Source organism: Canis aureus, chromosome 16 (assembly GCF_053574225.1).
Source record: "Canis aureus isolate CA01 chromosome 16, VMU_Caureus_v.1.0, whole genome shotgun sequence".
Classification (NCBI taxonomy): Eukaryota; Metazoa; Chordata; class Mammalia; order Carnivora; family Canidae; genus Canis; species Canis aureus.
In genome coordinates, this window is record NC_135626.1 from 59301782 (window position 1) to 59322337 (window position 20556).

General features: G+C 50.3%; 3 protein-coding genes across 12 annotated transcripts; 1 reads left to right on the forward strand and 2 right to left on the reverse strand.

Moving 5' to 3' along the window:
- Positions 1-329: 329 nt before the first annotated feature.
- Positions 330-11167, reverse strand: JMJD6 (jumonji domain containing 6, arginine demethylase and lysine hydroxylase). Of its 3 annotated transcripts, none has more exons than XM_077854368.1 (7): positions 10902-11166; positions 10095-10483; positions 9135-9421; positions 7573-7708; positions 6102-6240; positions 5106-5233; positions 330-3881 (listed from the first exon to the last, which is right to left on the reverse strand). In XM_077854368.1, the coding sequence occupies exons 1-7, from the start codon at positions 11028-11030 to the stop codon at positions 3845-3847; spliced, it is 1245 nt and encodes a 414-aa protein (XP_077710494.1). In that variant the 5' UTR covers positions 11031-11166; the 3' UTR covers positions 330-3844. The 3 variants fall into 3 exon arrangements, 2 of the variants coding, with proteins under 2 accessions (XP_077710494.1, XP_077710495.1); XR_013354976.1 differs by lacking the exon at positions 330-3881 and adding an exon at positions 7013-7106 and having other exon boundaries at positions 10902-11167; XM_077854369.1 differs by lacking the exons at positions 330-3881; positions 5106-5233 and adding an exon at positions 7013-7101 and having other exon boundaries at positions 10902-11167.
- A 277-nt stretch (positions 11168-11444) lies between these two features.
- Positions 11445-18284, forward strand: METTL23 (methyltransferase 23, arginine). Of its 3 annotated transcripts, XM_077854373.1 has the most exons (5): positions 11445-11845; positions 14054-14158; positions 15576-15813; positions 15900-15984; positions 16135-18284. In XM_077854373.1, exons 2-5 carry the CDS (start codon positions 14075-14077, stop codon positions 16298-16300), a joined length of 573 nt encoding a protein of 190 aa, XP_077710499.1. In that variant the 5' UTR covers positions 11445-11845; positions 14054-14074; the 3' UTR covers positions 16301-18284. The 3 variants fall into 3 exon arrangements, with proteins under 3 accessions (XP_077710499.1, XP_077710500.1, XP_077710501.1); XM_077854374.1 differs by lacking the exon at positions 11445-11845 and having other exon boundaries at positions 14057-14158; positions 15670-15813; XM_077854375.1 differs by lacking the exon at positions 11445-11845 and having other exon boundaries at positions 14057-14141.
- SRSF2 (serine and arginine rich splicing factor 2) lies at positions 16100-20082 on the reverse strand. 6 transcript variants are annotated; one of them, XR_013354981.1, is made up of 5 exons: positions 19437-20082; positions 18896-19206; positions 18515-18618; positions 17766-17863; positions 16100-17261 (listed from the first exon to the last, which is right to left on the reverse strand). XR_013354981.1 is itself a non-coding variant. In XM_077854370.1 (3 exons), exons 1-2 carry the CDS (start codon positions 19796-19798, stop codon positions 18903-18905), a joined length of 666 nt encoding a protein of 221 aa, XP_077710496.1. In that variant the 5' UTR covers positions 19799-20078; the 3' UTR covers positions 16100-17863; positions 18896-18902. The 6 variants fall into 6 exon arrangements, 1 of the variants encoding a protein (XP_077710496.1); XR_013354980.1 differs by having other exon boundaries at positions 18360-18618; XR_013354978.1 differs by having other exon boundaries at positions 16100-17863.
- Between the last annotated feature and the right edge of the window lie 474 nt (positions 20083-20556).

Consider the following 20556-nt stretch of genomic DNA (forward strand, 5'->3'; position numbering starts at 1 on the left):
AAGAGGGGGAGTTTGGTCCTGCTGCTCCACATCATAGTCAGGGGTGCCAGCACAAGGAATTTCAGTGGTGGTTCATGAAAAATGCCCTGTAGCTATAAAATGTGGAATGGGCTCCTGTCTTGGCTATGGCCTTTGCCCCCCACCCCCACCCCCACCCCCGGGATGGGGATGACTTTCAGCCAAAGAGGGCCTTCTTTTCTGTCCCCTGCCTTCACTGTTTGAAAGTATACTTTTAAGAGGGCCCATTGTACTAACTTAGTTACATTCTGTATTCACTATCAGATGAATAATGAAAAGAAACAAGAACAAGGAAAAAAAAAAACCCCAACTCCAAATCAAGTTGCTTTATTTAAAATGATGAACAAGTTTCATCCAAGTGAAAGTTAAAAATACCAATCAAATGGCAGAGCCACAGGCATCCGGTGGCGAAGCCCCCGGCGAGATGAAAGCAGGCGCAGCAGGCTGCTGGGTGTCTAGGTGACAGCTGCAAGAGGCACAAGGACTCGGCACAGTCCCAATTCTTCTGCACTGTCCAGTCCCCTTGGAGACAGCAGGCCGGGCCAGTTCTCATGGGACATTCAGTGGGGGCTAGATGTCTCAAGTTTTTGAATTAAGGATGATGAGACAAAAGTCAAGAGCCACCACCCAAGGGGGCTGGGGTGCGAGGTTCATCTCGTTTTGCTGTATATAATGTAACATCAGTGGAACATCTTGACAGAAGGCAGGGAGGGGGGAGTGTGAGGAGACACCAGACTCCACAGGAAACCATCAGCAGTACCCAGCACGCACATGACAACTTATTTGTGGAAACGCTACACACAATTCAAGGAACCTATAGCTGCGCACGTACACGCCTACGTCCTAGAAAGCACTTTTTACAACATTTACTGGAAAACTCCTATTCCATCTCACACTCTTGTCTAAAGTCCTAAATCATATCCAGGCTGAACCTCTAGTAACTTCATAAAGCACTTATACCAGCAACTTTCTTGCCAATCCTTAAATATCTTCAGCTAATTTAGAGAGAAACCAAACACTAAGCTGAGAACATAGCTATGATGTTAATTATGTTCTTTTATGAAGGTCTCATAAACCTGAATTTAGTAAGGTCTGAACTTACTTTTCTGGTCGTGGAAATGGATGTGCCTGACTCCACCTACTCTGACCAGCGACCGTTGGGAACCATGCATGGCGCACTCAGTCTTTCAGCTCCATAAGGAGGGGGACCTGAGCTTGTCACTGCTGCATCTCCAGCACCTAGAACAGTGCCTGGCACTCAAACACAGGCTGAATGCTTGGATGATTGGTAAGTGGGCATCTGTAAGCCTGAGCCAAACAGGAACAACGTCCCTGTTCGGTGGCTCTCCCCTCAAAGGTGTCACCCTGAATATCCCAGCACTACTACTGACCCCAGGGAGGCCTGTGTGCAGGCTGGATACTTCAGGATGATGATAAGTCTTTGGTGCTTGTTCCCAAAGCCCAGAGCCTCCCCTGCCCCTCACTGTCTTCATGAACCCTGCTCCCTATCAGTAGCTACTGGTCCAAGAGCCCTTCTTCCAGGAGCCAGCTTGTTGGTTTTCAGTTGGCAGAAGAATCCCTAAGAAGTTTCATGTTGTGTTCTTGCCCTTACTAAGCTGTTGACACCACTCAAAGGGGGAGCTCAGGCCAGGTGGGTTAAAAGGTTAACTCCAGAACAGATGGGCCCCTGGTTCCCATTTCCTACTTCATCCCCAGCATCCAGTCATCACGGCACTCCTCTCTCACGGTTTCCCCAACTCATCCCTGCTTTATTTCCATAATGGTGTGCTTGGCTGGGCCACAGGGACGATAAAAGGGGCCGGGGCTGGGAGGTGGGCAGGGGGAAGGTATTGAATCTCTGGCATAGCTAAACAAAGACTGCCCTGCCCCATGGTCACTCACGGGGTGGTAAGAGCCGAACGGCAGCATGTAACCCGTGTGATCCAGATGCTTTCCGGTGAGGTGACTGCGGGCCTGTCAGATGGGCTGGAGCCCTCATTTCTGGATATGGTTTGTCAAACAGGAACACCGTTGGCCTCTGGGGAAGGCTCATCTCTCCAATTCAAACTTCTAACCTCGGCATCCCAGCCACTGCAAAAGTGTCCTACCACGCCCCCTGGCGGCGAATGGCCTTTAGATTTTTTTTTTTTTCTTTAAACTGAAGTTCAGAGAGAAGTTGGTATGGATTTGAGAAGGTGTGACAGCCCCTTAGCAATATAGGGAAAAGAAAAAACCATTTTGGAAGATGGCAAGAAAATTTGAAAAAGGAGACGGAGGAACACCTTGTTAACACAAAGAAATGATAAATTTGGGGTTTGACTTTATGCACACCCAAACAGACCCTGGAAGCAAGAGCCTAAGCCCCTGTAGCCTGGTGGGGAAGAGGAGAGCAGCACGTTGGGGCAGGTGACAGGCACCGATGAAGGCAGTAGATGTTTTCCATCCAATCTGGCCACACATCTGGATTGGCATTTGAGAACGCAAATGAGAACTGACTATGGCAAAATAAGGGATCAGCCTCCTAGAGGAAAGCCACGTGACTGAGGTAGTGTCATGAAATGATAATCAGTCTGTTAAAAATAGGACTTTTGCACAGAAGAGATCTGAATTCCCCAGATTATACCCATGTTGAGGGAGGAACCATACAACTCCAGGATGTCTGCACACACTCCTCTGCTCCTCCCAAACACTCCCCAGTGAGAGCTCTTGCTGCCCTCTGGCTGCTAATGCCTTTACCTACACTCCCATCCAGAACAGGACATGCTGCTCAGTCCTCTCCACTGGAAATATCCTTGACAAGCCCCCCCTTACTTTTATTTAAATTTAGATGAATTTAGGGACCAATTAAGGCAAGCAGGTGAGTTGAGAGAGCAAGTAATGGAAACTGCTGGTCAATCCCAAGTATTCATACCAGAGTAATTAGAATCCTAAACAGATCCCAAAGACTGGAAGCACCATATATGGATTTATTTCCAGACATGTAGCACAAGCCACCCACCTCTCGTCTGCTGGTCAAACAAATAAGGGCACTAATCGTGAAGTCTCTTACAGAGAGCTCCTGCCTTATGGATCACATGGTAGGAAAGAACAGGACACATCTGTTAGAAGTTGGCCCTATTCATAATTTAAATTCTGTGATAAAACACACCAAACACCATTCCCATACTGTTCCTAAACAAAAACCCTGATATGTCATCCCTCCCCCAAAATACACTATACGAACACACTGCTTAAATTTAAGAGCCTCTCTGATGGTGGTGAGAAGGAAATGTGTCCAAAGACAGCGCTCGCAGCAGTGAGCGGCACTGCACTTGCTGGCTGGGTCACTGCCAGGGAGTGCGGCTTTGGGACAGTGACAGGGAAGTGGCACATGCGCGGCACTTTTTATGTGTAATTGGCTCACACACGAATCCAAGTCCACTCACCCTTCGGGGCCTGCTTGTGCACAGCCGGCTCTCGGAGAGCAGAGGTTCCTTACCCACGTCGGGAGGTTATCACACGCAGTGAGATACTCAAGGGATCTCAGCCCTGCAGCCTCGAGGTCATGGTGTAAGTGAGACAGCATAGGCCTCCTCACCCAACAGCACGGCAGCCTTCAGTGTTTCGTGTTTCACTGAGCTTGCTGAGTTTTGACACTTCTTGACCATCTATTCTTAGTAAGCAGTAAAAACAGCATTTGACCGAAGACAGAAGCTTGGACCAGAGAAGGATTATCCAAATTCAAAGAAGACAAAGGAGAAGGTGGGAGCAGAAGACGTGAAAACTGAGTCAGGTGGCCGCCAACAGCGTACACAGGAGCCACCTCAGGGAGAGTCTCTTTATTTGCTCAGGGGTGAGCCCGGCCTCCACAAGTGTCCCTAATCCTGCCAAGGAAAGTACAACTGCCTGTAATCAGCATGTAGACAGCACAGCCGGTGCGAAGCTGGAAGGCAATGTTAAAGCAGAACCCCAGGACCCTGTGTGCAACTCAGGGCAGGGCTGTCCCTAAACCCTTTTCTTACACGTTACAAAGGCACATTTCGCCGGTGGGGGGAATTTATAACAGAAACATCTCTAAAAAGCAAGAAGAGAAATCTAACAACGGCTGTGAAGAGAACCGGGTTCAGAAATGCATAGTCTAGTCCCATCAATTCCTGTGACTAGGACACCTGAACTTCCTGCAGAATTCTAGCCTGACTGTGGAGAAAGAGGACAACGAACAGCAAGGCATGCAGGTCCCCAGCTTTCCTCAGACAGGTGAGAAAACAGCCAGCTGCTCAGACACACAAAGAACACAGCAGGAACGCCACCCGCGGCAGGCAGGCCAGGCCTTCAGACACTGGGAGCCGCACAAGCTTCAGTACTGAACTCCTCCCGGGACCCTCCTGCTGACCACCACTGCCTGGCACACTGCGGCTCGCAAATGAGAAGGGGCTCTGGCTCCAGACCTCACTGTAAGCCCATCACGTACCCCTGCAAGGGCACATGCTGGCAGAGGGACTGCTTCACTAACTTTGTGAGTTTTAACTTATTTAGACCCAATCTGGTGCAAATCAAGAGACACGGGAGATGTGACAAAAACCTCCTATAACTGAGCTCTTCACGGCTGCCTCACTTGATGTGAGTGCTCAAAGCGACAATGGCAAGTGGGGGGAAAAGCAGGAGGCCACACCTCAGGCTCTCAGGAGACACCGGGTACCTTCACTTAGGCCGTAACCACCACTTCCCCATCAAGGGTACACACCAGTGGAGTCACTGCTTTCCCACAACACCACAGGGGAGGTTCTGGGATTCTCCAAGGACAAAAGTTTCAAGGATGTAAAATGGATTGAATTTTTATTAAATAATGTTAAGGGTTTCCTTGGCACCATCCACATAGATTCTTGCCTTTATGCATAAAATAAGCCACATTACTTTGCATTGGTAGCAGAGAAAGAAGCTACTGCAGCAAATGCTAAGTGAACGGACTCCTATTCCGAGGGCATCCTTGTTCTCTGGCTTTCTCCGGCCCTCCCCTTGTCTGCAGCTTCAGAAGGCTGCCCTCCCCAGGGCCCTGCCCCTCGCTGGGGGCATGTCCTTCTACACAGACAACAGCCGTGCGTGGTCACCTGGAGGAGCTGCGTTCTTTGCTCACACAGTCATCCTGGGAGGTGGTGTCCCCATTTCCCATCATGCTGCACGTCCTCCGCTTCTTCCTGCGGTGCATTGTGCCATCACCTTCAGACCCAGACTCACACTGGACACAGGGGAAAAAAACAGGAACTCAATTAGATGCAACCCATTTTGTCTGTAAACATCCAACCTCGAGAGATAGCACAAATGCTGTCCGTGCCCTCCCAGAGTGAAGCGGCCGTTTATGACAGCTCTGCAACACAGTCCAAATATCCATCTCCCTCTGGTGTTCCTCCCCAAACACTGCAACTTCCCTCAGGTACCAGGTGTCTTTCCAGCAGTCTCCAACAGAGGGATTGTTTGAAATCAAGGCTCTAAGAACATTTTACAGACAGCATTTGGAGATTGCATTGTGCACTCTGACTGCACTTGCACAGACCCCGAGGGGGGGAAGCAAGAAGTAACAGCATGTAACATTCACCCCCCACTTGCCCCCTGGCAAAACCCCAAATCAACCGATTATGCAAAGTGCTATGACAGGAATTTATTTCATCTGCTAAGGGCACAGGTTCCTCTTCCCCAATGTGACGTTAGCTTCTAACAAGCCACTGAATTTGCTGAGCTGCCAGGCTTACAACTGACACCCACAGGGACAATTCTCAACATGAGCTTTGAGGTGACAATGCTCCAAGTTCGAATCCCCATACTGCCGTTCACAAGCTATGTGATCCTGGGTGGTTCACTTAACGAAATCCCCAAGTACTCCTTTTATCTCTTGAGGCTACTGCAAGGATATGCGCATGTGTGCACACACACAAGGCTATAATACGGCTAAAATTCACCACGTGGCAGAGATGGTGGCGGTCGAAGTTCTTGGAAGAAAGCGGAAAATGTTCACGCTTTTCTCCTTCCCAGACAGGAGGAGGGAGAGCCACCACTGGTTTTGCCGGGGCGCCTTGCCCTGAAGGCCTGGGAAGGAAGCAAGGCCTCACCTCGGAGTCCGAGTCCGACGAGCTGGAGCTGGAGGAGCTGGAGGAGTCACTGGAGCTGTCCGAGGCAATACCTGTGGACTCCTGAAGGTCAACAGAGTCGGCCAGGACCGCCAACTCGGGGTGCTCTTGCTTCAAGATCCTGAGAGACAAGAAACATTGTTCCCAGTGCTGGGACCGGCAATGAAGCCCGCGCACAACAACCCGGACTCAACGCTGAGGCCTGTCTCTCTCAGAAGCACCTGGGAATGTCAGGTGCCCTGGCTCAGAATGGGTGCTGGACAGTGGTGAGGACACACGAATCCACAGGCTGGGAACAAAAGCCCTAAACATGCTGCTCAGGCTTTTCTGAAAAGGCGAACTAGCTGCACACAAGTTACTACGACCTTCGCATAGGAGCCAGCCGTGCTGCCAACGTGTGAGGCAAAGTTGCCCTGAGTTAGTCTTATTTTATTTTTCCCCCACCTGGGAGAAAGAGTCTCTCTTCCTTGTTTTCCTGAACCTTTCCTAGCTGATTTTTAAAACCCTTCCTTTCCACGACACAGCACTGAGTGACTGCAGTTGGGCTTGGTTAAATTCTATTCGTAAGAGTAGCAACAATTAGGTTTGTGAGAAACAAGAAGTGCCAAGCAACAGAGAGGGTCCCCCTCACTTGAAGATAAAACTGAACTGGACTTTCAGAGGCAGCAGCCCTCCCCTTAGGGACCTGATTTGGCATCCACTCTAACCAGGGACAAAAGACCAGCTGTATGGTTAAGGCCTTTAAAATGACCCTATCACAGCACACAGCGGCCTATGGGATGGAGTAAGTGGGCCTCAGGTGCCCGAGAGTCCGGGGAGAACAAAGCCACCACCCTTGCTGGCCCTCTCAGCAGGGAGGCTGAGCACTGACCAAGCCAGGATCCCTCTCTTACCCCGAGAGCTGGTCCCTCCAGGTCAGGGTTGGGACACAGTGGCACGGGGTGGCTGGGGGTGGCTTGCACTGCCGCTGCCCGTGCTGTATCTGTTCTGTGGATAAACAGAGGAGCTAAGTCTCCAGGGCAGTCACCTCACTCACAAGAACTGAAGGTAATAAGTTCAAAGGGGAATAATGCTTCTGAGTAAGAAAAAGAATGAACCAAAATAAAACCCAAACAAAAAGGCTTCCTTTGCTAGCGCTAGCTTTGGGGAAAACAAAACAAAACCAAAGCAGAAAACAAAAAAGAAACAGAAAATGAGGACCAATCCCAATTATGACCACGTTTTGACTGACTGATCAAACATGCAGAGTCTTAGCCTGTCACACCTCGAGGCTGGCAAGCATCCTGAGAACTAGTCCTGACCTTGGACCCACTCTCCTCTGCCCGTGAGCTTTTGTACCCCAGCTCTCCCAGGCCTAAGATCAGCACACGTTACTGCAGCAGTGGACTCCTTCCACTTCACCTCTGGGGTAGGAATCGGAACAAAGCAGAAATGAGAAAAAAATGTCTCTCACCTATACCATTTCCTCGATAACTTTGGTCTCCCTCTTACCGTCTTGTGCCATACAACAGGGAAATTGGTGCTGCTGGCAAAATTCTGGGTGATGGCAATGGTGGTGTCGAGATTAAGGACGACGTGCCACCAGCCTCCTGAAATCCAACGAGGAAACAGTTAAGCAGGGTTTGGGTCTATACACAACCACAAATAACATAAGCTTCATGAATAGAGGATTCCTATCTATAGGTGAGATGAGTAGACACTCAGAAACATCAGACCCAGAGTGGTCAATGGTTCTCCTGATCCAGGAATCACAAGCAATTTATATAAAGTTCTACTGGAGCACAGCCATGCCTGTTCATTTCTGGACTGTCTACGGCTGCTTTTCTGCTCCACAGGCAGAGCTGAGCAGTTGGAACAGATGCTGTCTGGTCCACGGTGCTTAAAATATTTACTCTCTGCCCTTCACAGAAAAAGTGTGTTGACCCCTTTTAATTCAAAACGGTGATCAAAACGGTGATTAAAACTGTAAAGGCAGCAAGTTCTTTGGCTTCTAAGAGGAGAACACCTACCTCCTATAATACCAAATAGCCTTGTGGGGCACTGGGTGGCTCAGTGGTTGAGAGTCTGCCATTAGCTCAGGTCGTGATCCCAGGGTCGTGAGATCGAGTCCCACACTGGGCTCCCTGCAGGGAGCCTGCTTCTCCCTCTTTTTTTTTTTAATAATAAATTTATTTTTTATTGGTGTTCAATTTACCAACGTACAGAATAACACCCAGTGCTCATCCCATCAAGTGCCCCCCTCAGTGCCCGTCACCCATTCCCCCCCACCCTCCTCTCCCCTGCTTCTCCCTTTGCCTGTGTCTCTGCCTCTCTCTGTCTCTCATAAATAAATAAATAAAATCTTAAAAGAAAAATTAAATACCCTTGCTCTTAACACTTAATCTACCAAAACTAACAGTTTTCAAGTGTGGGACTTGCTGCATTGGCCCCAAGTTATTTCCTGGCTCAACTGGCCAGTGCCACACTGTATTGAAAACTCAATTTACAGAAATATGCACAAGTCACTGCACATCCACAGGGACACCAGAAAACTGCTAGGCATAAAAATGAATATAATCCTCACATAAAGTTTATCAATAGGCACCGTATCTGCAGGTTACAAGAAAAATGGGACAGTAGCCCCCTAACCACTTGACAACACAGCAGCACATCACTGTCCAAGCTGGGCATCAGGGAGTTCATTAAGAATCAGCATGCAGGGATCCCTGGGTGGCGCAGCGGTTTGGCGCCTGCCTTTGGCCCAGGGCGTGATCCTGGAGACCCGGGATCGAATCCCACGTCAGGCTCCAGGTGCATGGAGCCTGCTTCTCCCTCTGCCTGTGTCTCTGCCTCTCTCTCTCTCTCTCTATGTGACTATCATAAATAAATAAAATTTTAAAAAAAAAAAAAAAAAAAAAAAAAAAGAATCAGCATGCAGATGGACTTGTTTGACTCCTTCTCTATATATACCCTTGTGCCCCCAAATGACCAAAAAAATGAAATCAAAGAATGTAATTCCTCTCATTTCATCTATACCTGGTACAAAGACAGTCTCTCCTGGTTTTTGTAAGATTTCCAGGGGTTTGAATTCAGGTGGCCAAGTAGGAAGCTGTGTCCGGGGATGAATGATACTAAACCAGGTAATGGCTTCATCTTGCTGGTTCCCTCCTTCTTCACGGGTCACCTTGATGAGCTCCCTAGGCGTGCTGGTAGGAAACAGGCACCAGCGCTTGTGGCCCTGAACTAAGGCATTCCAGGCACTGGTTCCCAGAGGGTCGATGTGAATTCCGGTTCCAGAGCGTGGTGGCCCCATCACAAACCACCTAAGGAGTGAAAACAACCAAGATACAAAGAGTAACTTAACTGTTCACATACTACAAAATCACAAGTTCTTAGTTTTATATGTTGTGCTTTTTTTTTTTTTTAAGATTTTATTTATTAGAGAGACAGAACAAGCAGGGGAAGAGAGAAGATTTCCCACTGAGTGCAGAGCCCAATGTGGGGCTGGATCCCAGGACCCTGAGATCATGACCTGAGCTGAAGACAAGCGCTTAACCAACTGAGCCACCCAAGTGCCCCCAATGTGCTCTTTATTTCAGGTACTACAAAAATCCTGCTACGCAGAAACGCTGAATGTCTGAAATGCTCCATAACAGAAGAAAAAAAAAATCACTGATGTGGCTTATTACCACTGGGCTTTAACTATTAAAACTTCCCTCAAAGATGAGTGTTAGTTTAACTTTGGTTGCACGTTTGAGTCACCTGGGGAGCCTTCAGAAATCCTAATGCCCAAGTGGCAACCCAGACCAGTGAAACCAGTCTGTGGCTGTAGGACCTGCGCAGGCAGCAGTCACCCCCCCCTAAATAAGCTTCATGTGCAGCCCAGGAGAACCACTCACTGCTATGGAGAAAGATCAGCTGACTGAGCTCAGGTGACACACACTAAGTTAGACTTGTACGTTAGACTGTAACGGCCTCACTGCCAGGTAACTTCACCTGTAAGGCGGCCTGCGTTTCTCCCCAGCATACTGGAAGAGGTCATCGGTGAAAAACTTGGGCACTTTGTAGTCCTCCAGAAGTTTCCTTCTTTTAGGGTGTTCACCGTAGCTGCTGTCAAAGATGTAGAGGGGGCTGTCATCCCGAGTGCTCTCCATGTACTCGATGTAGTATTTCATCTTCATCTTCACGGAGTAGCCGTCATTATCCTCGCCACACTTGAACTTCTGGTTCCGGTACTTCCTTTTCAGGCGCTCCAGGGTCCACTTCTCCTGCGCAGACCAGCCCTCTTGGGCGTTCAGCAGAACCACGGGCTTGTAGGGTCGTTCATAGCGCTCCACAAATTCTTCCACCGACAGCTGTAAGGCGTCTGCCCTTTCCACGTTATCCTGAACCAGAAAAGACCTACCCAGTTAAAAAAAAAAAGGTCCGGCGGCAGCAAAAGGCGTCCCCCAGGATTAATTAGCAGTGACATACCTAAGGAGCCAGATTCTCGTTCTGGCTTACCTTGGGGACGTGGAGGGGGGCGGGGAGGCACAAGGACCCGCGAGTGGACTGACACGTCGCACCCAGCGCCGCCCCACCAGGGGAAACGGCTTATCTCCCACTCGTGGGCCTCCACGGCCAACGGGGTCAGCCTCCGGGCGGCGGCGCGGGAGGAAGGGGGCCGCCCTGGAACCCGGGCCCGAGGACCCCGACCTCCGCGGGGCGCGGGCGAGCCCCTGGGGACCCGGGGCTGCCGCGCTGGGCACCGGCGGGGGGCGGGGCGCAGCCGTGCGGAGGTGCCCGCGACCCCGGCCCACTCACCGCCACGGCCGCCGGGTTCAGCGAGAAGCTCTCGTAGTAGTTGTGACGGGTCCAGTCCAGCGAGTCCTTGAGCTCCGGCCGCGCACTCCGCTTGGCCTCGCGGATGCGCTTCTTGCTCTTGTGGTTCATCCTGCGGGGGGGTCCCCAGCTGCTCCCGCGACGGCCTCGGAGCGCCTCGCTTCCTACTTGCAACGCGCCCCCTCCCCGACCCGGGCGGCGGCAGCGGCGGCAGCGGCGGCAGCGGCGGCAGCGGCGGCGGCGGCACCCAAACGCCCTTCGCTCCGGCCTGGCGCCTTTAAAGTCGCCTTCCAGAAAATTCACTCCCCAACCACCTCCCGGGCCTCGGGTTGGGCACGCGGCTGCCGTCTTCCCCGCCCCCCGGCCTCTCGCGGTGAGCCATTGGTCCGGGCGCCTCCGGGGTCCGCCCTCACACTCGCCGGCTCTCCGCCATGTTGGGAAGGTCGCGCCGAACGAGGAGCCGCCTCACTGCGGCCCCGCCTCTCCCGCGCCCGCTTCCGGTCTTCGCGTCACTTCCGGAGGCGAGGCGCTTCGCCGGCGGCCCGTTTCCGGCGGGCGAGCGGCGGAGGCCGCCTGTCTTCCGTGTCCGTTTTTGCCTGGCGTCCCCGTGTCTCCTCACCGCGTGGCCGCATCCCCGCCCGAGGGCTGCTTTCCCCGCCCTTCCTGTCGAGTTGCCCCGACCCGACGGGGGCCGCGAAGGGCCACGTGGCGCCAGTGAGACGGCCCCAGCCGGCCTCGGGGTTTCCCGCGCGCGCAGCCTGGCAGCCCGGCGCTCGTCGCTGCTCCCGGCCGGCCCGGGGGCCCCCGACTCCCCGCTGGGCGAGCGTGACCTCCGAGGGCATGCGGCCCGGGCCCAGCGCTTTCGGTTCTCGGAGGAGCCGGGCCTGGGGGCAGAGGGGGCCGTGCTGGAGGTCCGCGTCCCGCAGGTGCGTGCGGCGGGTGCCGCCGGGGGGCGCCTCGGGTCCTCTGCGGGGGCGCCCGGGGCGGGAGCGGGTCCAGCCGACCTGGCGGCGTCGGGAGGGTTGGGGCGATGCTCCTCAGGGCGGGGAGGTCTGCGGTGTGAAGCCCTTGGCAGTCTCCTAAGTAAGACACTTGGGGGGCCTTGCCAGAAAAGGGGCATTTGGACACCAAATGCTTCCTTTGGTCTTGTTAAAGGGCTTCTTAGTTCAGCTTTACCAAGGATCGGAGAGTCCACCCTCACTGTCCAAATAAAGTTTCTTGGGCCGACCGTCACTTGCTCCTGTCAGCTCACAGCTGTCCCCAAACTCTATAATCTGTAATAATAGAAGTAATACCTTATGCATCCGGATTTTTAAAGTATTTGGAGGTAGCAATGTTTCGACTTTAACAGCAGTCTAATGAGGGAGGCATGAGCAGAAACCATTTAAAGACCAAAAAAAAAAAAAAAAAAAAACCGCCTAAGAGGAGGTGAAGTCTCAAGCGAAAACCATTTCTGGTGTTTTTTAAATGCCGTCGTGTTGAATACCCCACTGGGATCTCTTTCCAAGTTTAGGAGGTGGAAATATTCCCTGTGAGAATAAAGACCCTTTTACACCCAAATCTTGCAAACTCACTGCTTTGGTTAGAAATCCTTTAATTGTATCGGGTAAAATCTACCAGGGCAGGCGTTTTATTCAGGCTGCACTTGCTACGCTTAGTACCAGTGCCCATGCACTAACCTTTTTTTTTTTTTTTTTTTAAGATTTTATGTATTTATCCATGAGAAATGGAGAGAGAGAGGCAGAGACACAGGCAGAGGAGAAGCAGGCTCCCCTAAGGCCGGGCTGGATCCCAGAACCCAGGGATCGTGACCTAAGCTGAAGGCAGATGCTCAACCACTGAGCCACCCATGTGTTCCAGGGCACTAATATTTTTGTTGAGTGAATTGACTGCTTGAATTTGGACCTTCAGTTCCTTCGCCTTTGATGCTTTTACCACTTCAGCGGCCTTTCCAACCAATCCACTAGCAGCACCCTCTGCTCTAGAAAACGGAAAGACTTGCAGTTTTGCAGTTTAAGAACCGCTCACCTTGACTGTTTTGTGCTGGGTGCTATACTAGGTTAGCACTGAGTCTTCCAAGTCACCCGAGGAGATAGTGTTTTGCAGGTGAGGAAACAAGCATGGACAGGGTGCAGTCACACAGCTAGTAAGTTACACATCCAGCGCTTGAACTCAGGCAGGCTCATTGCCAAGGTGTGAGCCGTTTTTTTGCCTCCCTAAATACTGTGCTCTCACGATTCTCTCCAAAGGCTGTGTAAGCTGCCTGCCTTCCTGACTCCAGGACTGAGCTGCACTCAAACTTGTTGAAAGTCTTCCCAGCCTCATTGTCTCTCATTAGCATACCAAATCAATGCGTGATTATAAGCCCCAGATACATTTTTAAAAAAAATATTTGTTTTTCCATGAGACACAGAGGGAGAGCCAGGCTCCCCGCAGGGAGCCGATGTGGGACTCAACCCCGGGACTCTGGGATCATGCCCCCAGCCGAAGCAGACGCTCTACCAGAGCCACCCACGTGTCCCTATACATTCTTAACTGCCTTACAATAAAAGCTGAACTTCCCATGGCCTGCAAGACCCCACTGGTCTGGTCTCTGCCTTCCCTCTGACCTACCACAACCCTGCCTCCCTGCCTCCAGCAGTCGGCGCCCTCTGTGGTCCAGCCAGAGGCTTTTTAGTTCCTGCTTCAGGGCCTTTGCCTGTATCATTCTCCCTATCTAGGACAGCCAGCTTGTGGTCACTGTCTCCCCACCCCTATCTCCTGCTCCCTGCCCCCACTATCTCACATCACGTTTTCGTGTTTGTTAGCATTATCACCAATGAAGAATGTATTTGCTTACTTATGGCTTGTCTTTTCCCAGTAGGATGTCTGTATTCTACGAGCCTTACACCCTTAACCTAAGTTACATCCTTAGCCCACTAAACCACTCAAGTGCCTGGATGAATGTTGAACGAATGAGGGTATGAAGAGTGCTTATCACAGGGTATTGCAGTTTCATATACCTCCTGGGATGTGAACTAGAGAGCAGGGAACTGTCATTTTTGTGATAGATGCCAGTGTTGGGCATTCTGACTGTAAAATATTCCAGCTGCCAGCAGAGGAGTTATTTTTGGCATACAAAAAATTCTTTTCAGGTCCTCCATCTCCAATATGGGATGTATGTTTGGCCCTGTGCGGTGGTCCTGGCTCAGTACCTGTGGTTTCACAGAAGATCTCTGCCGGGCAAGGCTGTCTTAGAGGTACAAGTGCTCTTGAGGTTTCCTGAAATCCTGTTCAGATTTAAGTCTATGTGCTTGTTACTTTTGTTTAAATATTTTTAAATTGGGTGATTTGACCAACTTGTAAGTCTTGAGTGAAGAATGCTTTTTACATTTTAGGTTGTTTAAAAAAAGAACATGTACCAGAGACCACAGGAGTCCCATCGAGACTAAAATATCTGGCCCTTTACATTATGCTGACCATTATTCTAAGTGAAGCCCATTGACTAATCTTAGTTCTAGAATCTTGGCATGGAAGCAGTCATTAAAGCAATCTTTCCAGGGTGACCCAGTAGGGTAATCGGGGGTCTGTGACACATGCAGTTTCTTATAAAGTAGCCTTTTCCATTTTTTGGAAATCTTGAGTATCCCAAGCTTTCTCTCACTCCACCTGACAGGAACCTGCTAAAGGGTTGGAGAAATTGTCAAGTTTGCAGAAATGGTACAAGACTTAAATCTGAAGGCTGAGGATAAATCCAAAACTTAGTAACACCTCTTAACTTTTGCAAAACCATGTAAATAAATGAACAGTGGGAAGGCACTTGGTGCACTTCTGGCCTGAATATCAGTGGCAATTTATTTTTTTACAAGATTTACTTATTCATTCATGAGAGACATTGAGAGGGGCAGAGACACAGGCAGAGGGAGAAGCAGGCTCCACGCAGGGAGCCTGATGTGGGACTTGATCTCTGGTCTCCAGGATCACGCCCTGGGTGGAAGGCAGGCACTCAACCACTGAGCCACCCAGGGACCCTCCCATCAGTGGCAATTTGGGGAGATTGAGAATCTCTATGCTTATCCTCAGAACTGGAAAATGGGAAGCTTATGTTTTAACCAAAGAGACAATACTTAATAAAGGCATTCTTTGGTTATTCCTTAGTCACTTTGAAGGCCCAACTAGAAAATCCCTTGTAGGAAGCCATGTTGCAGACCTGTCAAGTTATAGCCATATAAAAGCAGTTAAAATGAGTAGTAACAACCGTAATGGCCAGGTGTGCATGCAAGTCACTCATCAAACCTTGAGACCCCATGTCCTATAATTAGGAGCTCCTTTATAGACAGCTAAGAGAACTGAAAATGACAGAACATGTGTCCCAAACTACCTAGGGCTTATTAAGCAATTAAGCTGCCAGATACAGACTTTGAAAGCGATACTGTCAGTTGCAGAATACAGGGCCCTGTATGGGAATTAACCTTCCCAGCCAATTAAGAGGAATCCCCCAAGAAGTTCTACAATTGAAAAGCTTAAGCTTCATCTAGTAAAGCAATACTTCATTGTGGCACATTTTATAGATTATGACAAGCTCCTCATGGACGCTGTTCTTAGCAAACTAAGATCCTAAATTCCCTGAAATGCTAAGCAGGACTTTGAAATGCTAGCCTTTAATAAATTTATTAGATTGGAGCTGGAGTGAGCCTTCCAGGAATTATGGCTGCAAAATGTGGTGCTGAAGTAATCCTGTCAGACAGTTCAGAGCTGCCTTACTGTCTAGAGATCTGCCGGCAAAGCTGTGAAATGAATAACCTGCCACAGGTGCGTGTCATTGGACTGACATGGGGCCATGTGTCTCAGGATCTTCTGGCTCTACCACCACAAGATATTATTCTTGCATCTGATGTGTTCTTTGAACCAGAAGGTAATAAATCTTTTTTGGTTTTTAATAGTACATTTGGCTAAAGAGGTGATGTGTACAAGTCCATTTAAAGAGTCCTCTCTTCCCAGATTTTGAAGACATCTTAACTACAGTCTACTTTCTGATGCAGAAGAACCCCAAAGTCCAACTGTGGTCTACTTACCAGGTGAGAAGGTAAGCCTGCATCATCTTGGTTTACTCTCTCAATTTTATTAAAACTTTACTCCTCATGCAATAACCTACTTTAAGGACAAAATGAAAACATATCTGAAGCAAAACAGGAAAAGCATGATTTTAAAAAAACAATTTATTTTTTTTTCTCAGTGCTGACTGGTCACTTGAAGCTTTGCTCTACAAGTGGGATATGAAATGTGTCCACATTCCTCTGGAGTCTTTTGATGCAGACAAGGAAGATATAGCAGAATCTGCCCTTCCAGGAAGACATACGGTTGAAATGCTGGTCATCTCCTTTGCAAAGGACAGTCTCTGAATTACCACCTACATACAGGTTGTTCTGGGACGACGTCAATACTAATTAGCAACCTGGCATGCCAACTAGACTCAGACCACTTTAACTTCTTGGGTGTACAAAAAAAACATTGGATTTGAAGATGGTCCAAATCTGTCAGCCTTAAAGATTGTGATGGGTCACCTAGACAACACTTGTGGGTTACAAAGCCATGAAAACAAAAATTAACACGCCTGTAAGAAAACAAACAAGAAACGACTTGGGCTGTTCTTTAAAAAAATAAAAAATAAAAACAGGCCATAAATTAAGCTAAGAAGGGAGTATCCACAACCTCAAGAGAAGTGCTACCCTAGAGCATTGATTTTAGGGGTTATGGGTGCTGAAATGGCATTTCCACTTTAACTTAAGGGGGAAAAAAGTCAACTACTAAACATTTCACCTTCATACTGTACAGTCAGTAACAATTCACAAGGTAAATTGCACAGGTCACAGGTCTTTCAAATAAAGGGAGGGGGAAAAAAGACCAAGACATATTCTGAGAAAAGCTAACACCAAGAAAACGTTTTAATTAAACTACAGAAACAATGGTTATAGTACAGAATTTTCATGAGCAAAAAGATACACCATGTTATAAGTACTTACAAAGTTACAAACCATTTTGCTTCCTTAACATTTTCCGTATTTTAAGTTCATACATGAAGATGATCAGATTTACCATTTTGGGGGTAGGGGGGAAAAAAAGGTGTATTTATCATCAGCTAGATGTGCTCACTGTATGCTCCGTTATTTATATGCAAGGCCCGGGTGACTGGAAGTGCAGTTGTCAGGCATTTTAATAAACTGGACAGCCATTTGTTTCTGCACGACAAGGCATCTTTACACAGGAGCAATCAGGAGAAAACAGGAAACAGCCAAGCACTCTGCACTGCAACACGCCACCTTAACAGCTAACCAGCATTACTCAACTGCTACACAACTGCGCCTAGTGCACAAAAATACACAAGAGAAGAGATTAGAATTGTGTTTGGTAAACAATCCTTTCAAAAAATCAAGTCTTTTCACCTGAAAAGTCTTTATACAAATTTGGGTTCAGATTACCATTTAGATCTGAAGGTAAATAACATATACAAACAAATTTACACCGACTTTTGTAGGTTTTTAATTTTAAGGAATGAAGGCAATGTTGAGTCAATCTCTTGACAGCTTTAGGCTGTGTGTAATGGCTGCACACGTTTCCTTAAAAGTCAGGAGGCCACAAATTAGGTTACCAATCTGTTTAATTTCAAACAAAAAAAGTCAGCACTATATAAACAAAAAGGAAAATTTACCTCAAATATCCAAGCCAATAATGAAATCTGAAGTCGTTCACCTCACTAAATTACAAGAAATTTGAATAACAGCAACAAAATGGCACATAAAATGAAGTTTGCCACCTGAGGCAAAGCTTAAAACAAGTAAAAAGTTAGACAAAATGTTACAAAATAACCTTTTCAATAGCCAGTTGCTTGTTCCAAGGACTCTTCGATGGACTGAGTGTGCGGTCCTTCTCCCCCAAGTCTTCTGTTATGTTGCTTGTTGACCCATCTAGGTTTGAAAAGAGAAAAGTTCAGTTTACCCTCCATTACTGTGAAGTGACTGAAAGTGCACATGGTTTCAGTTTCAGGCATGTACTTACTAAGGCTCTGGTGAAACAAGTAGGTTACGGAAAGGTTCCACCCAGCCATTATCAGTTTTTTAAAGGCCCAATTAGGAAATTTTCACAAAGGCTACCATCCGCTTTTACAAATTTGTGTTTATGCAATCTTGGCCAAATAACCAAGGTGAAAAATGATAAGGGAGGGAAAAAGGAAAAGGGGGGAAAAAAAAGAAAGAAAAAAAAAAAAAGAAAAAGGACGGTATCCAAACAAAAACAACTTGAAATCAGAAAATCAGTCTATTTTAAGATAAATCTTTAGTTTTCAAATGAAACATTTGGCAATTGAGAATATCTGAGCTACTTAGGGCCCTTTCCTTTTAAAAAATAGGACCAAACAATTTGAGAGTTAAAGACACACTATCCTTTCCCCACCCAGTGCAATACCTGTAAACTTTTTTGGGGTTCCGAAAGTTCATTGCTTCTTTTTTGCAATTCGTTTGCCACATCCGTTAGAATATGAAGTCCCAGTCAGTACAACAATAGTTGAACTGATCGTTTTCGCTAAGAGGATAGTGCATCTTTAACATTTAAAGACAAACCTGCTCCAATACACGCCCACAGAAACTGGTCCCTGGAGGATCAGCCAAATCAGTTAAAATCTGCAATACTGGCCAATATTCTTTTATCAAACAGGAGACCGCAGCTTTAAAGGGGAAAATGCAGACGTTGGATAAAAACAGCAAGAAATAGTCATTTTCATTAATAGGTCTCAAACAGTTTACGAAACAGCCATTAATATCTAAGCTTTATGCACATCCTCTCTGCAGACCCCTCTCTTCAGTATTACTCCCAAAGCTGAGTTAGCTCACAGCCGCACTCCCGACACCAGGAGCCACTTTATATTAACACGGATCATAACAAGCTCCTGCACACCCCATCTGAGTTCGAGTCCGTGCGTCTCGGATCCCCATTGACATTACCATTCGCTTAAGAGGACACCGCTCCTTCCTCCTCGGGAGACTTCGGGGGGCTCTTGGAGCGCGACCTGGACTTGGACTCCCTCTTGGACACGGGCGGAGGACTCCTGGACCGGGACCGGGACCGGGAGCGCGAGCGAGACCTGGACACCGACGACGACTTGGACTTGGACCTTCGCGCCGACCTGGACTTGGACGTGGACCGCGACCTCGAGCGAGTGCGGGAGCGAGACTTGGAGCGGCTGTAGCGGGAGCGGCTGCGGGACCGGGAGCGGCTCCGACTCCGGGAGCGGCTGCGGCGGCGTCGCCGAGGGCTGCGGGCGGCCGGGCGGGCGGGCGTCAGTCAGGGCGGCCATCGGGGCCAGGGCCGCGCCCCGCCCGCGTGCTGCGCCCGCCCCGCCGCCATTACCGCGCCGCCCGGGCGCCATTTCCCGGCCGCCCGCCACGGCCCCGCGCCCGCCGCCCGCCCGCCGCCGCCGCCGCCGCCGCCACCGCCGCCACCGCCACGTGTCCGCGCGGACCTTTGTGCCCCCGGCTCGCTTACCTGCGGCTCCGGCGCCCGTAGCCCCCGCCCCCGTAGCGGCGGGGCGGCGGGCCCCGGCGGCTGTGGTGCGAGTCCGGCGGGCGGCCGTAGCGCGCCATCTGCACCCGCAGCTCGCGGCCGTCCAGCACCGCCCCGTCCATGGCGTCCATGGCGTCCTCGGCGTCGCGCTTGTCGTGGAAGCGGACGAAGGCGAAGCCGCGGGACTCCTTGGTGTAGCGGTCCCGCGGGATGTACACGTCGCCGACGCGCCCGTACTTCTCGAACACGCGCCTCAGGGTGTCGGGCGAGGTGCGGTAGGTCAGGTTGTCCACCTTGAGGGAGGTCATGCCCTCCACATCGGGAGGCGGGCGACCGTAACTCATGGCTCTGGAGCGCCGGCCGGGGGCCGCGACTGCGCGCCGACCTAGTAACGCCCTGGGCGGGCCCGCGCGCTCGGCTGAGGCGGCGGTTTCCCCACACTAGCCCGGCTCGACGCCGCGCCTCTGGCAGTTGGCTTCCGCGCGGTTGAGACGCTGGGAGAGGCCGGACCGGACGCGGTGGACGGGAAAGGCGAGCGAACCACCGCAGCCGCCGCCTCCACCACAGAAACAACTGGGCGGGCGGCCGGCCCTGGCGCCCGTTTATATCCCTCCTCACAAAATGGCGCCCGCGCCACCCGGAAATGAATCCCCTGATTGGCTCGCCCCTCCCCGCCCCGCAACTCCGCGGCCACGCGCCCCGCCCCTGCCCGACGCGCCTGCGCAGAGCCCGGCGGGCGGGCCGAAAAGCGCGGAGTCACTGTGGCTGGGAGGGGGGAGCGGAATTTGCGGGCAGTTGGAAAGCCCGCGAAACGCTCTTTCCGGCTGCGAGGCCGCACGGGCGCTGCTCCCGCAGGAGGGACAGGAAGCGCTCCCCTTCCAGGCCCCGCCTTCTTTTCAGGGCAGTATGCGAGCTCCACGCAGCTTTTCTGCTCGGGCCTCCGCAGAAGGTTCCCGCCCCTGCCAAAGGGGCTACTTCTCCTCCCTCCCCGCCCCCCCGTTTGTCCCGCGGTCTCCAGCGTTCTCGGACCCCGCTACGACATCGCCGGGCTCCCTCCCCGCGCTTCCCCACTCCTCCGCCGGGTTCCGCTTAACAGCCCCTC

Coding starts and splice junctions, on each gene's coding strand:
- JMJD6 (XM_077854368.1), bottom strand. CDS start 11,030: ATGAACCACAAGAGCAAGAAGCGCATCCGCGAGGCCAAGCGGAGTGCG. Junction 5,234..6,101: donor CGTCGGACTCGGACTCCGAG/GTGAGGCCTTGC, acceptor CCCTGTGTCCAG/TGTGAGTCTGGGTCTGAAGG. Junction 3,882..5,105: donor AAAGAACGCAGCTCCTCCAG/GTGACCACGCAC, acceptor TTTCCTTGGCAG/GATTAGGGACACTTGTGGAG.
- METTL23 (XM_077854373.1), top strand. CDS start 14,075: ATGTATGTTTGGCCCTGTGCGGTGGTCCTGGCTCAGTACCTGTGGTTT. Junction 15,814..15,899: donor TGTGTTCTTTGAACCAGAAG/GTAATAAATCTT, acceptor CTCTCTTCCCAG/ATTTTGAAGACATCTTAACT. Junction 15,985..16,134: donor TCTACTTACCAGGTGAGAAG/GTAAGCCTGCAT, acceptor TTTTTTTCTCAG/TGCTGACTGGTCACTTGAAG.
- SRSF2 (XM_077854370.1), bottom strand. CDS start 19,798: ATGAGTTACGGTCGCCCGCCTCCCGATGTGGAGGGCATGACCTCCCTC. Junction 19,207..19,436: donor TACGGGCGCCGGAGCCGCAG/GTAAGCGAGCCG, acceptor GGCCGCCCGCAG/CCCTCGGCGACGCCGCCGCA.